The 15,331-nt window shown below is 54.9% G+C and overlaps 1 protein-coding gene across 2 annotated transcripts in view; it reads left to right on the forward strand.

Annotated features, from left to right (window-relative positions):
* Positions 1 to 680: 680 nt before the first annotated feature.
* The window catches only part of AGAP3 (ArfGAP with GTPase domain, ankyrin repeat and PH domain 3), a 139,785-nt gene continuing 125,134 nt past the window's right edge, over positions 681 to 15,331 (forward strand). For both annotated transcript variants that reach the window (XM_086467232.1, XM_086467233.1), the window contains exon 1: positions 681 to 957. In XM_086467232.1, coding sequence (XP_086323358.1) covers positions 681 to 957 — 277 coding nt within the window. The remainder of the gene's footprint in view (positions 958 to 15,331) is intronic.

Genomic DNA, 15,331 nt, shown 5'->3' on the forward strand with positions numbered 1-15,331 from the left:
CGGTTGGACGGACCCACCGACTGCCCCACGACCCCCGAGCATCCCCCTGCGGCCATCCCCCGGGCGGTGCCGCCACCACGAGGCCTTCCCCGAAGGGGCCCGCACCGGGCGTGCGAGCGGGGCCCTGTGGGCGGGGGCGGCCGGCGAGGGGACCTCACCGCTGGGTGGCGGCCCAGGGACCCCTCGGGACCAGCCGTGTCCCACCGCTCCGCTCACGACCGCAGCACGACGAAACCCCCCCGAGGCACGGCCGGGAGGCAGGGGGGGCGGCGGCGGCGGGGCGTCGCACGGGGGGTCCCCGGGCCGGGCTGGTCCGTGAGCCCCGGCCCCCCTCGGCCCCCTGGGCGCGGCCGGTCCAGCCCCGGTGCCCGGCGGGCAGAGCAGGGGGCGGGGGACACGCGGGGCCGGTCCGGCCCCCCCCGCCCCGCCCCCCGCCGGCGGCACTGCGCCCCCCCCCCCCCCCCCCCCGCCCCGCCCCGGGGCCGGTCCCGCTCGCGGCGCCGTGACGCGCGCGCGGGCGGGGCGGGGGCGGTGCGTGACGCGGGGCGCGCTGCCGGTGCGCGGCGCGGGCGGCGGGCGGGGGCGGCAGATCCCGCAGAGCGGCGGAGCCCGCAGAGCGCGGCCATGCAGCGGCTGCCGGCGGCCCCGCGCCGCTGACCGCCGGCTCCGCCGCCGCCGCCATGAACTTCCAGGGCGGGCCCGGGCAGAGCCCGCAGCAGCAGAGCCTGGCGGCGCCGGGCGGGCCGGTGCCGGTGCCGGTGCCCGGCCCCTCGGGTCCGCAGCCCGGCGGGCCGCCGCCGCCGCAGTTCGGGCTCTCCAACTCGGCGGCGATCCGGGCGGAGATCGGGCGGTTCGAGTCGGTGCACCCCAACATCTACGCCATCTACGACCTCATCGAGCGCGTGGAGGACCTGGCGCTGCAGAGCCAGATCCGCGAGCACGTCATCTCCATCGAGGGTGAGCGGGGCGCGTCGGGCCGGGGCCAGCCGAACCGAACCGGGCCGGGCCGGGCCGAACCGCGCCGGGCCGCGCGGCTCCAGGCCGGGCCAAGCGGGGCCGCGTCGCCGCCGGCCGCGTCGAATCCCACCGAAGCGAACCGAACCGAACCGGGCCGGGCCGGGGCCGTCGCTGCTGCCCTTTGTCCCCGCCGGCCGCTGCACCTGCTCCTGGAGCCCGCCGGGGGCGGCGGCCTTGCCCGCGGGGCCCGGCTGGAGCCCTGCCTGCTCCGCCGGGCCGGGACCGGCCGCGCTGCCCGGCGGGCCCCGCAGCGGCGGGAAGCGGCCGGCCCGCAGGGGGTGGCCGGAGGCGCGGCGGGGCTGGGCCGCGGCCTGCGCCGAGGCGGGCCGGGGCCTGCGGGGCGCGACGGAGCGGGGGGCCCGGGGCCCGGCGGGGCTCCGTCCCGGGGGCTGCAGGCGCCGGGCGGGCGGGGAGGGAGCGGGGGGAGACGCTTCGCAGCCGCCCCCTGCCTGGCGGTCCCGGCCTGGCGGCGCGGCCTGCAGCGCCGGGGGTCGCGGCCCGGCAACCGGCGCGGGGCCGGAGGACGCTCGTCTTCGTCCTTCCCGCCGGGGAGCTGCGGCCTGGGGCGCCGGGCCGGGGTGCGAGAGGTCCGTCCGTCCGTCCGGGGCCGGCATCCGGTGGGGGACGCTGTGCTGGAGCCTGGGAAAACCAAAAATGCGGAGAGCTGCAGCCTGGGCCTGAGGAACTGCGGCGGGAAGGCTGCGGGAGAGCCGGGGAGGGACGGACGGGCGAGCGGGGAAGGATTCGCAGCTCTGCGCTGGGGCTGGGGGCGGCTCGCAGCAGCTCCACCGAAAGGTCCCTCTGGTTGGCTTTGGTGGCCCCGAACCTTCAGGTTTTGGCAGCCGGGCTTCGCGCCGCAGCAAGGGAAGCGGCGGGGCCGCGGGTGCCATTCGGGCTGCGTGAGGAATCTGGGTTCGGTTCGACGGCTCGTGGAGCGTTGCTGTTTCCCTGCCGCGGTTTTTGTCGATTCCGCTCGATTTTGGCAGCGTGCTCGGGTCTGCTCCCGCTAACTCACGCCAGAAGTGTTGCTGCAGGTGGCACGGCTGTCGTGGGTGCGGGCAGAGGACGCTGCACGGGGGTGGCAGTCGGGGCCAGACAGCTTCCCTGGAGCTCTTCTCAAGGTGCCTGCATCCCGCTTCAGTCTTTGGGATGGTTTCCTTGGAAAGAAGAAAACTAAGAGGGACTGTAACAAAAGTCTAAACGATTGCGCGGTCGAGGGAATGCAAATTCAGGAAGTTGTTTCATCTGCCTCGCGGTGCAAGGACAAAGGACGCTCGGTGGGATCAGAACGGGGCAAATGTAAAAGCAGTAAGAGGAGGGGGCTTTCTTCCACTGCTGTGACTACTCTGTGGGGTCTCCTGCCACAGAAAGCCGTTGAATTAATGGAGTTTAATGAGGTGAAGAGGGAAGGGGTCTGTACTGGAGATCGGTGGGAGCGCGTGGGGCTGGCACAGGTCATGGCAGTGCTGTAGCCCTGCGTGTCGGCGCTCTGGCCGGTCTCCAGCTGAGGGGGTCAGGATGGTGCTGGTGGAGGGAGACCATCTCGCGTCTGTTCCCGTGGGATTCCTGCAGCTCTTCCTTGTTTGTGCCTCTAATGCCGGCTGCAGCGGGAGACCCGAGGGACCAGTAACTGTGATGATGTGGTCTGATCCTGCTTGTGGTGCCCGCGCTGTGGGGCAGAGAAGCTACCAGCTGCAATACTGCTGTGCAACGCCGCAGTGTTACTCTGGAGCTGCTCACGAGGCCACCTCTGCAGGCAGAGCATGGGTGGCCAATGCTCCCCGTCTCCCTGTGTCCCTGTGCCTCGCACCCTGCGGGGTGTAGAGCCACCCCCGGGTGCTGGGTGCGTGGGTCCCTCCCCAGCCACCGCCTGTCCTCGCCAGCCCACCCGCGCCGCGTCGGTGTGTGTGAGCTGGTGGTGAGCACGTTGGCGTTTGGGTGCGTCTCTTAGCAACTTCCCTCGTGGTGCGTGTTTTCTCCTGCTGCTTGAAGGAAGGTGTGAAAACAAAAATCTTTCACACGCAGCTGTGGACGGTCAGGGCTTCCCGAAGCGGGACAGGAGCTGTCTCGCTTAACCTGAAGAGAGGCGTGAAGAGGGACCAGCACACGAGCAGGCGGCCATGGCGCAGCTTGCTCAGCGTGACACAGGTGTCCTCGGGGGCTTTGCCTGCTCCAACCACAGACCTGTCCTGTCTCTTCTGGTCCTTCCCCGCCTCCTCCCTCCTTTCTTTGCAGCTGCAGATTTGGCGGAGCAGGAATCCCACAGGTTTCCTTATTTTGGCTGCATTCCCCGCTTACCTGCTGGGCACCGGGTTAAGTTGTGATCCTGGTGAAGAGTGCGCTGTGGTTACGCAGTTACGTGCAATACGTTACCGAGTGTATGCGAGGGACTGAATTAGCGGTGGGGGTCATTAACGGCTGGGAGAGTTTTGCTGGAGGTGTTACTGTTTCTTGAGCTGCTTGCGCCTAGAGGGGAATATCCTCCTAAACTGTGTGTTTTGGGCTTGACACAGAAATTGCTGGAAGGGAGTGTTTGCTGGTTTGTTTCTGTTCTTGATCTGAAGATCAGGTTCTGTGACCGTAACGTCTGCTTCTGGTCCTCAAATTCATTATGGAAGTTGCCAGTGAAATCCAAAAGTCAACTTCCTAACACTGAGTGCTGGATCTTGCAAGACTTGCTTGTGCCCTCCTACCAGATTCCTTTTCTGCAGGCAATTCCTTCGTTTCTGAAAGGGAAAAAGGCGGAGGCCGGTTCCTTTCTGCGGTGGCAGTGTGTGCCCAGCTGTCCGCTCCCCAGCCAGAGCCAGGGTTGCCATCGCTCCTGTGCAGGTTTTCCCCTTCAGAGCGGTGCTGGTGGGTAGGAGGGGCGGGCGTTAGCAGAGGGTGTTTGCACAGAAATCTTGTGGGTTTGTGGCTCGTGCTGCCGGCGGCATCGCCCAGGAGGGAGGCGAGGTGGGCGTTGGGTAGGCTGCTGTAGCCAGAGCCCTGGTAGCCCTGTTGGGCTGGGGGGAAGCAGCATCTTCCCGAGGAGGAACGAGAAGAGTTTGGAGTCAGTGAGGGGGCAGGCACTGGGTGCGGACGGAGCCTGCAGCTGCTCGCTGGTCAGCCGCTCCTGGGCCCGAACGGTGCTCGGTGTCACTGCAGAAGGAGTGGGGAATGGGCTCTATTTTGGTCTCCTCCATGTAGCTGGAGCTGTGTTTGGAGGCTGTGGCAGGAGAGAGGGCTGTTGGGCACCCGGGACTGGGGAGGGCGGTGGGTTTGGCTGGTCGCCGGCGTCAGCTGAATCACAGGCAGGACCTGGTGATTTTCAGTAGTTTCTAACCGCCAAATTTGGACAGATTTTCAGGGGGCTAGCAAAAAGCATTTCCCTCATCCCAGGCTTGTTTCTTTGCCAAATTTCAGAGACTGCTGCAAGCTGCCGAGCTCTGTAAAAGATTTTATATATGCATAAAGCAAAATGATACACAGCTTTGGTTCTGAGATTGGAACAACCCCTGCTTGTAATAAATGTGACCTCTAACTATGTAGCTCTGGAACAGACCGTAGACAGAATTATATTAATAGAATTTGTAATTAGAACAGTAATTAAACAGCGCTTAATTTCTTTCATAGAAGTGAATTTTCAGAAGTGACCAAAACGCAGGTTCTAGGCAGGGAGAGCGACACCGCCAGTGCAGAGAGCTGCCGGAGGGATGCGCAGGACGGGGACTGCGAGCTGCGTGGGGCAGCAGGAGCCAGCATGGATCCCCTGCCAGGCAGGAGAGAGCGAGCCAGGAAGGTGGAGATGTGAAGGAGGATCACGTGCGGGGCTGAGAAGATCGTTACACAGAGGTCTTCTGTGTGCGTAGAGTGACGAAGGCCAGGGGAGGAGGTGGAAGATAGATGAGAAGTAGGTGAGATTCCTCACAGAGCTTTTGTCAAACGATAGGCATTTTTTCCTGATGTTAGCTGTCGTGCACGTGTCTTGCAGCCCACCTAAAGGCTCAGCTCTCAGGAAGAGCTTGGAGAAGGCTGTCAGCTGTGGCGAGAGGACTTGGTGGCCAGGTAGCGGGAGCAAGAACCTCTGTGGGAGTGAGGGCAGTCAGGGTGTTACCTGGAGTGTGTGTTTTTCCCTTTATTGTCCCCCTCCAACATGCTTCTAAACTCGTTTTGGTTCCTCTCTGCATTTTAAGCAGACGGATTAGTTTGGAAAAGCTTTCCTCTACATTTTTCAGCTGTTGCTTCTCTGGCAGAGGCACAGGATGAAAAAAGCTCTGGAAGAGTGATCTGTCGACTGGCAGTTAACTGCGGCTCTGCGTCTGGCTTTTGCTGGGCAGGAGTTACCTTTGGGTGTTGGCTTTGCATGGCTCCGGGTCCAGCGGTTCTGCTGGGTTTAAGAGCAGAATGGACTGTGGGGTCGCTTGGTATGAACGCTTTCGCCCCAGGATTTTAGCCCTTTTCTGATCAGCTAAACATAAGGCATCTGGTTAAGGCATGTCTTTGAGATACAGTTACAGTCTAGGGCCTTGCTACCTTAGGAGTTTTTCTCCATTATTAGCCATCTCACTGTTAATAATTAGTGTCATTTTTTCAATAGGCGTCTCCAACATTCTGGATATTTTTTTTTGCGTTTCCCTCTGAGTAAGTAGTCCTTTGATACTGGGTATTTTTGTGTTTAAAGCTGCTTGTACCAGTTAATGAGGTCACTTTGCTGTCTCTCTTTCTGATGAGTTAAACTGGCTGAACATTGTGATTTTGTTCAGTTCCAGCTGAAGTTTTACAGCTCTGTTCTGCGTCCCTTCCCGCTGTCTTTTGAAGCTCTTTGCTGATGCTCTGATGCACAAAGCAGAATCTGAGGCGGGAGTTGCCGTTGATGCCGTATCTTCGTGAGGAAGATAAGAACAAAGCTCGCTGGAGTCCTCCGAGCGTCCTGCCTCCCTATGGTTCTGGGGGAGCCCCGTGCTGCCAGGCTGTGCACAGGGTTCACTGGCATGTCCTTGCTCAGCTGAATCAGCCTCAAGTAAATTACACCCTTTGGGAAGGAGAGCGTTCTGCTTAGCTGGCTTTTTCCTGCTAATTCCATGACCTCTGCAGAATTGCCCTGTTTATGTGTGCCTGGAAGTTCCTGAAGGCTTGGAAACCACAGGGAATGGTGGTGGGGTGCGGTGGGAAGAGCTGATCTCCGTCTCCTCCAAAGCAGCAGACTTCAGAGCCGTCAGTGCATCTCTGCTCCTGGGGCTGGAGCCGGGCATCCCAGGTGGCTGTGTGTCTTCTGCTACACTGTCCCCTCTGCTTGTGAGGTCGGGGTAGGACTCCTCTGTCACCGGAGTCTTGAGCGTTGCTGGAAATTGAGTGCAAAGGTGATTAAAAGAACAGAAAATGAGAGACTGGGCAAATGTTCTAGTCACACGCTCTGTTTTGTTCGGATGGGGGGTGCTGGGGTCTCAGGGCAAAGAGAGACTCCTGGGGGTGCTTGGAAATGCTTCTCGAGCCACCTTGTGCGCTAGCCAGGAAAAGCCCTGGGTCCTCTAACGCGGCGTGTGCCCTTGCCTGGCAGAGGGGTCGGCAGGGCTGACCCTGCCCAGCATCTCCGAGAGACGGTGCCTGGCGTGAGTGGCACGAGCAGAAGGGTCTGTGTGGGGAGAATCCCAGAGCAGGTCCTGGTGCAAGGGGAGACCTCGGCCCCGCAGGACTGATGGGCAGAGCGCGGACGCGGCTGGAGGAGGCCTGTAGCACGCTTGGACAAATACATCCACGATTTTGATGAAGTTTAGTATTGCAGCCCCAGTCATCCGGAGCCACCTTTGCCAGATGCAGTTCTTGCCTCAGAGCTTACAACTTCAGAACAAGGTCTTGTGGAAGAGTCATAAACTCAGAAAAAGAAATTGCTTGATGCTGTGATTGACAGGATTTGGGAGAGATGATGAAGCTGGTGCGGGAAGACTGGAGGGTGATCTTGATAGCTGAAGACTGAGTAGGATGAAGTTGCAGGTGCCAGGGTGAGGGAGGAGGAGGTTTCTGTTGCTGCGGGGGCCAGAGCTCTGACATTGTGGCTAAAGAAGAAAAGATGGGGTCGTGGAGTTATGCCGCAGGGAAGGAACGGGATTTGGATGCGGCCTCAACGCGGGCATTGGAGATGGCTGTGGTTTCACAATTGGCTCAATCCAGCACAAGCGGGGTTGCTGCTAGAAGGGACAACCAACCCTTCCCACCTGGCAGCTCCTTGCCTGCTCTCCCCTTTGCCAGCACTGGTTGCTGCGTGTGTGCTGGATCAGGGACCTGCTCTGGCAGAAACCGAGCTTTGCTCTGGGGTTTGGCTGAATCAGTTTCCAGTTGCTCACCGGGCTCAAGGTGCAACCAGCCTGAATGCAAGTGTGGGCACCGGCGAGGAGGGGGTAATGCATGGTCAGGGGTGGGGGGAGGCAAAATGGACCGGTGGTGTGCTGGTTCTGAGCTTGTGTGAGACAGCTTATGGCAAAGGTCTGTTTGCTGAATAGCCTGACCGTGACAGCAGCACAAAGAGGAGCGTGGGAACCAGTGCCTGTTCAGGGATGCTTTCTCCTACTGTTTTGCCGGACGTCGGCAGGTCTTCCCGAGCTTGGTGTGGTTTTTGTGTGTTACTTATCCTTGGTGGCTCTCTTCCCTTGGCTCGTTCAGTCTTCCTTGACCCAACATAAACTCACAGCTCTCATGAATTCTCCCAGCAGGGAGTTTCAGTTTGGTTGCACAGTCTTTTGCTTGTTTAGGGACAGTTCTGTGCCTGACCGGTGCTCCAGGCAGCCACGTCCTGCTGACCAGCAGCTGCCCGGGCCTCTGTTGGACTAGGGATGGCTGTGGTGAGCCTGTCCCTGGGAGCTGCCCTGCGTTCGGTGCAGGGCAAGACCTGGGTTTGTGGCCGGGACTGCTGCCTGCACTTGGCTTCTGTGCTTGGGCTGGGGTGGCCAGGGCTTTGCCCAGTGAGGACCCAGTAGGAGAAATTCGAGTGCTTTTGGCAATTGGTCTGTGAATAGTTGATTTTGCCATCTGCTTTCAGGAGGTTTCCTAGAGCTCCTGACGGAGCACGTCCACTTTCTGTGCAGAGGCCTTCGAGTCTTGGGCAGCAGCAGGCTCTTGCCTCCTCTGGAGTTTCACCAAGATGAGCATTAAAGGCATTTGTGCATCCATGCTGGCTGTTAAAAGCTGGTGATAGGACTTTTGGCTAATTTGGGTGGCCAAACTAGGTTTAAATTATGTCTGATCTGGACCTTAAACTGTGTTTCCAGGTGGGCTGGCTGACATGAAATGGGTCCCACCACCTCTTCTCATCAGAAGTAGACCCTGGGGGAGACTGGGTGTTCCTGATGCCCCTGAGCAGTGGGGTGGCAGCCCTTGAGCTAAGACCCCAGCCACACTCTCAGCTGGTGAATGGGAGAGCTGCGTGGGCAAGGCCGTGCGTTCCCAAGAACCAGCAGTGGGCTGAAGGGCTGATACAAAAGCCAAACTACTAGAAATCGGGGGATGCAAGAGCTGCCCCAGCAACGTGCCTGCGATCAGAGCTTTTAACCTTGGCAAGCACCTCGGTGATACCGTCATGCTCCTACTGCATCCCGTGCTGGGCAGGAGGAATCCTTTTCTCTTCGTGATCCCACCTTCCTACTTTGGTGTCCAATTTTTTTTAAAATCCTCCTCCAGGACGTTCTGCGAGTCAGAGCCTCCCGTACAGCAGCTGCACGGGATGAACAAGCCACTGCCGTTTTATTTCTGCCTACAGTGCCCCGTATGAAAAAAGCAACGAGGTCTGATTTCCTTCTGCCCTCTCCTGCAATGCTCTGAGCATCACTAGCAGCACTGAAGCTGGGGTGTGCCTGTCCAGGTGGATTTTATAAAGTGTTGTACTGAGAGCAAGGAGTCTTCTGAGGCAGGAAGGCTGAAAATCAAGATAATTTTAGCTTGCTTCCCTACTGAAAGGAGGTTTGTATGGTTAAGACGTGTTCTTCTGTGTCTGCTTGCCTCTCCTGCCCCAGTAACTTTCAGACCTGCTGTCTAGTTTCAGCCAAATCTGGCAGTCCCCTGGTGTTCCTGAATTCCTACAAATCCCAAGAAAATAGATATCTAGACAGAGCAGAGCGACCCAGCTCGTGCCGCACGGAGGGAAAGGGACGTTTGCAGCTGTCCTCAGTGGCTCGCTGCCGTGGGGCTGCATCTTGGCCCTGGAACCTCCGGCTTGCGTGAGTCACTCTGGAAGTTCTTGCCCGGGGTTATGAGTGAGATCTTGTTCTTCCCATGTGATCTGTGTGGTGATGAAATCCACTCAGTCATCGAGGGCACTGCGCCTCGGTTACAGCTAGCTGGTTGCTCTGTCCGAAATCTCGCTCTTGTCGTGCTGATGCTGTAGTCCTGCAGGGTGGGAGCCACTGCCTTCGGGTTTGTTGTCTCGTGTCTCAGCTTGCTGCAAGAGATGACGTGGGCTGTCGGCCCCTGGCACTTGCTCCCCGTAGCATGTTTGTTGCTCACTTGCCTCCTGCTGTTGTTTTTTGGACAGCTTTCTGTGTTTAACCCAGCAGTGACTCCTGTGCTTAATGAAAAGGATTTTGACCTTCAGATCAGCCTCTAGCTAGTGCGTGTCCCTTCCCCAGTCTCCCGATGGATGAATGGAGATAAATGGAGCGCAAATCCATGAACGAAGCTGTGCTGCTGGCCGGCGGGCGGCTGGCCCAGGCTGGTGCTGCCCTGGCGGGCGATGGGTGCTGCAGGGTTGAAAGCACTATGGCACTTCTGTTTGGGAACCGTTAGGTGTGAGTCTGCGTCTGCTGTTACTGTTTTTTTCATTACAGTCGCACTTGGAGCCTTATCCGATCAGGTTCCTCCTGAAGGAGATGCTGTGAAACACAGGACAAGGAGAGCCCAGGCTCGGAGGTCTGGTGGTTTATGTAGAAATGAGGGGCAGGTGCCGATGAGCAAGTGGGGAGCGCACAGAGACAGAGGGACAGCACGGGCGTTGTGGACATGGACTTAACGTGGCAGTCATCCAGCCTGTGTTGGTTTTGATGTTTCTGGTGAGTACAGAGGCACGGGAGAGCTTTAAGGAGCGATTTGAAAGAGGATAATAAAGCGGATTTCAGGTTGTTTACAGAGAGCTCTTCTCAAACATGAAGTACAAATGGGAGAAAATAGAGAGGTGTTTGCTTGAAATCTAGCAGCTGGGAAGTCGAGATGGCTGTCATAGTTTGGGAGGGAGAAGAGTCAGCTCTTTAGCAGTGAAGGAAGGATAGTTGCTAATGTGTGAGTAGTTTGGGAGGGTGAAGACAAGCAGCTTGCAGTTGACGTGACAGAAGAGGAGGACCCGGAGGGGGGAGTCAAAGGCAGAGTTGGCCTGCTTAAGAAACAGAGGTTGGGAAAATAATTTTAACAGCAGCATTCTGACTGAATATGGATGAGGCACAATTTTATGCATTATAGACAATTTTGGTTTGAAGGGTGCAATAGTGATGGATGTAGAGTGCAAACCTGGATTCTTCAGCTGTGTGGCCAGGTGATAAATGCTGTATTTTGGGGACTGTAACTTGTGTAGCTCTGTAGGGGTTTAGGGACAACCAGGATATGGAGAGGAAAGTTGGGTCCATGAACTCTGTTCCCTGTCTGAATTGTGTTCTTAACTCACAGACAGGATCTAAGTGATGTCCCCAGGCATCGAGCAGCAAGGGCTTGGGGGAAGAGGAGACAAAGCTGGGATTAGTGACAGCTCTCTTTAATCATGTTGAGCTTGGGCTTGTGGGTGCACACTTGAAATGCTGGAGGGGAAAATAAGCTGAGACTTCATTTTGGACAGGAGACGGTCCAGGAATAGAAAGGCAGAACTATGAATCATCAACATATTGCTGAGAGATGGTCTTAAATTAAAACGTAAGGCTAGCTAGAAGAAGCATGCAGGAAGAAGAGGAGGTGCTATGGACAGAGCCATGCGAGACCTGAAAACCAGCAAAACTGAAGGTGGAGGGTGATGATGATCTTTGTGAGGCTGTAGAGAACTAGTGGGAGAACCAAGAGAGTAAGAGAATTGTTGGGCCCATGGCCAGTTAGGCTCCTGAAGGAGTAGCTGGCAGGGTCCAGAAGAGCCCCGAATCTGCATGGGAGGCAGGAACAACCTTGTGCAGTCCCCTAGTGAGATGGGAAAGGGCAGTGGGAGGTCATTTACCCATCTTCCTGCCTAGGGTCGAGATGTCTGTCCTTTCTGAGAAACGTGTGTCTAACCGGCTTCTAAAAGACTGTCAGTGGCAGTACCTCTGAAGCCGTCCCAGGAGACTGGAGAGAGATTGGAGAGAGATGGATTTGGTGGATGGACTGTTAGGTGGGTAAGGAATTAGCTGGATGGCCGCATCCAAAGAGTTAAAGTCAATGGCTTGATGTCTAAATGGAGATCAGTATCAAGTGGTATCCCTCCTCAGGGGTCCATATTGGGACCAGTACTGGTCAATATCTTTACTTAAAGACATAGACAGTGAGATTGAGTGCACCCTCGGCATGTTTGCAGATGACATCAAGCCAAGTGGTGCAGTTGACAGGCTAGAGGGAAGGGATCCCATCCAGTGAGACCCTGACAGGCTGGAGGAGTGGGCCCGTGTGAACCTCATGAAGTTCAACAAGGCCTGCACTTGGGTCAGGGCAATTGCCAGTACCAGTACGGACCGGGGGATGAACCGATGGAGAGCAGCCCTGCGGAGAAGGACTTGGGGATATTGGTAGATGAAAAATCAGATGAGAGTCAGCAATGTGGGGTTGCAGCCCAGAAGGCCAGTTGTATCCCAGGCTGCATCAACAGCAGTGTGGCCAGTGGGTCAAGGGAGGGGATTCTTCCTCTCTGCTCTGCTCTCTTGAGACCCCACATGGATCCAGCTCTGCGGCCCACAGTACAAGAAAGACCCAGACCTGTTACAGCAGGTCCAGAGGAAGGTAATGAAAATTATCAGAGGGCTGGAGCACCTCCCCTATGAGGACAGGCTGAGAGAGTTGGAGTTGTTCAGCCTGGAGAAGAGAAGGCGCCGGGGAGACCTTATAGCGGCCTTCCAGTGCTGAAAGGGGGCTGCAGGGAAGGTGGGGACAGACTTTACCAGGCCTTGTAGTGACAGGACAAGGGGCGATGTTTCCAAACTGAAAGATGGTAGGTTTAGGTTGGACATGGGGAAGACTTTTTAAGATGAGGGTGTGCCCTGGCAGTGCCCAAGGCTAGGTTGGACGGGGCTTGGAGTGACCTGCTCTGGTGGAAGGTATCCCTGCCCAAGGCAGGGGGGCTGGACTGGGTGATCTTTGAAGGTCCCTTCCAACCCAAACCATTCTAGGGTTCTGTGAAATATTTTTCCAGTGTTTAACTGTCCTTTTTCTTGGAAAGTTTAACTTGAATCTTTTTTGCTTCCAATTTCGGCCACTTAACAAGGACAAAGGGAACAGATCGTTCCCTTCCTTTTTGCAGCAACCTCTTTCCATACTTGAAAACTGTAGCAGAATCCTCTTCTTTAGGCTTAATAACTTCAGGTCTTCGTCCGTGACATTTTCTGGTCCTCTGTTCATCTTCATGCTCCTCTGGACTCTTTCTCCTTGATCATGTCCCCCTTGAAAAGTGGTGCCCAAAGCTGGATGCAGCACTCAGCCAGTGCTGGAAAAAGCACGAAGCAGGACTTCTTCTGCAGGCTTGTCTCTGCTCATACAATTCAACACGGTGGTTGCCTTTTCTCAGAAGTAAGGTCTTGCTGACTCCTGTTGGTTTGTGATCCACTTTGACCCCCCTCAGATCCTCTTCTGAAGAGTTGCTGACTATGATACGGCTCTGTCCTGTTCTTGGGCGAATGATTAATGTTGCGTAAGCATAGACCCTGACACGGGTCTATGTATGCCCCTTTGGGATTTAATCCTTTTTAGACAATTTCTCCAATTTGACTAAGCCATTTAGGATTTTAATCCTTGCAGCCACTCTTAGTTTCGTGCCACCTGCAATTTTAATAAGCATACTTTCTTCTGTCGTCTGGTTGGTTAACAGAGCTGAACCTAGGAGAAACCTTGCCCAATCCAAGTTGATACTCATTTCAGTTTGTTTGATTATCTTTGATAAATATGCTCAGAATAGTTAGCAGATCAGTATTGTCCTGAGCCTATAGCAGGTTTATCCTCCCTTAGATTAATTTTGAAAATACCATGCGAGTCAGAAACACTACTTAATGCATGACCTTAAGATTTGCTTCTCTGCTGTGCTGAAGGTCTGTTACCCCACTGCAGAAGGAACTGGTGGTGGTTAGACACCGTTTGTTCCTATCAGACCAGACGTGCTGATTCTTGCCTTGGCTTCCAGGGACTTACAGGTTGTTGCTGTTGTTGCTTTTTTTAATGTTTTGGGTCAGAGTGATCTGCGAGTCCTGGACTTCTCTATTTGTTCTTTTTTCAAGGCAGGCGCTACTCTTGCCTTTTTCAGTGCAGTTGCCTTTCATCAGCTGAGAGCTCTCAGGGACTGAGCTCTTCCGAGGTTGCTTCAGACAATTAAGCATTCCAGGGTCAAGTTAATCAAAATCTGATGCTGGATTTTCTTATTGAAAGCTTTGGTATATTCTTTGGGCACTGCTTTTCGTGCTAGACGCCTCTTTGCTGTTTATAGTGTAGACTTATGCAAAAAGGCCCGAACCCCCTTGTCCTCAGTGTCATTTCTCAATTGCTTTTCCTGTCCACTGAGTGACAGACCAATCTTTTTCACGCTGTTACGCTGATCACTGACGTACATGAGACTTGTTTCTTGTCTTTGCTGTTTGGTGTTAGTGCCTCTTACTCTTTGTGTAGTTGTTTTGAGCTCAGTCTGAGGTGCTGATGCCACTCTTTCGGATTTATCCTTATTGATCTGACCTAATTTCCTCTTTCCACAGGCATGCCTTCCTGTGCCTGCGGCCAACAAGGAGCTCGTGTGAGTTAGCCACGTTGGTCTCCTACCACACTTGTTATTCCTTTGCACCGGGACAGTTTCTGTTTGTGCCATTAGCACCATTGTTTTGAGGACCTGCCAGCTCTCTGTAATCTTTTTTTTTTTTTTTTTTTTTCTCTTTTTTTCTCCTTGTGGGTTTGCCTCCAGCAAGATCTTGCCTGTGGAGTTGAGTAATGTCTGTCTAGGTGGAGCATCTTCTTTGTAGCTTGCTCTCCATCCTCCGATACATCCTAAGAACTTGTGGATAGTCTTTTTTCTGCTCTGCCTCTTCCCAACAGCTCTCTTCAGAGGATTTGGTGAAGGATGCTTTGGTAGACTGTAAGTTGGAGAGAGTCTAAGATAAAATAGGACAAAAAGGCACGTGGCCTGGTGCAAGTAAGACATGGGTGTTCAAGAATCTGCCCAACCCCTTCTGCTCAGGAGCCTGGGCTTGAAAGTGGGTTATTGGACAGAGGATTGCACAACGTGGCTGTGATGAGACGTTCAGTGGCTTCTGATGGAAGGGAATGAGGGAATTGTGATGGTGAGAGGCGAGGGCTGAGAGGGGCGAGACTAAAGTGTATTCCTCTTGCAAGGAGAAACTGCCTAAAGGTATGTTGAGCTCAGCCGGGTTTTGTGGGTTTTGTTTTTTAAACACAGAATTTGATATTGGAGTGTCTGTTCAATTATTTTGCCATGTGTTGTGAACTAATAAAACTTGCATTATTGCCCCAGTATTTAGCTTAATAAATTGTTTGGCTGAGGCATTTCCCAGACAAATGTGTAGGTCAGACTGAAAAGCATCGGGAGGTGGAGAGCAGTAGAACGGTCCCTGTTGGAAGGGACCTTGGAAGGTCTCTAGTGCAATGTCGCAACGCAAGGCCAGCATTGCCGTCCAAGCAGTTGTGAAGGGCTTTGTCCAGCTGAAAAGGTCTTGAAATCCTCCAGGGATGGGGGTTCCACACCCTCCCTGGGCAGCATGTTGTGACAGTGCCCAATCCAACTGTTCCTTTCCATCAGTTGTTCCAGTTGTTAATTCCTCTAGCTACTAATAGCGTTTGATTTCTAATTTGCATTCATCTGGTTTAAATTCCATTTTTTACTTCTTTCTTTAGATTGGACATAAATAAAACTTTGTTACCTGAACATTATTCCCTGAAAAGTTTACTTTTACTTTATGATCAATTGTCTCTTGATGTTCTTTTTGGAAAGTTAATTGCATAATGCTTGTTAAGTGTCTCTTGGCGAGTTCATTTATTGTGGCCTTCAAAGAATTTTTATGGCGCTTCATTACCCAGTGTTCTTAAAGTTAAAAAAATCAGACTATAGGCGACATGCTGTTATTTGACTCAACCATGGTCATGTTTACTGTATATCCATCTCCTTTCTCTGTTGACTGTTCTTTTTAAGTATCTGAGA

This window comes from Leptosomus discolor, chromosome 6, assembly GCF_034619465.1.
Source record: "Leptosomus discolor isolate bLepDis1 chromosome 6, bLepDis1.hap2, whole genome shotgun sequence".
NCBI lineage: Eukaryota > Metazoa > Chordata > Aves > Leptosomiformes > Leptosomidae > Leptosomus > Leptosomus discolor.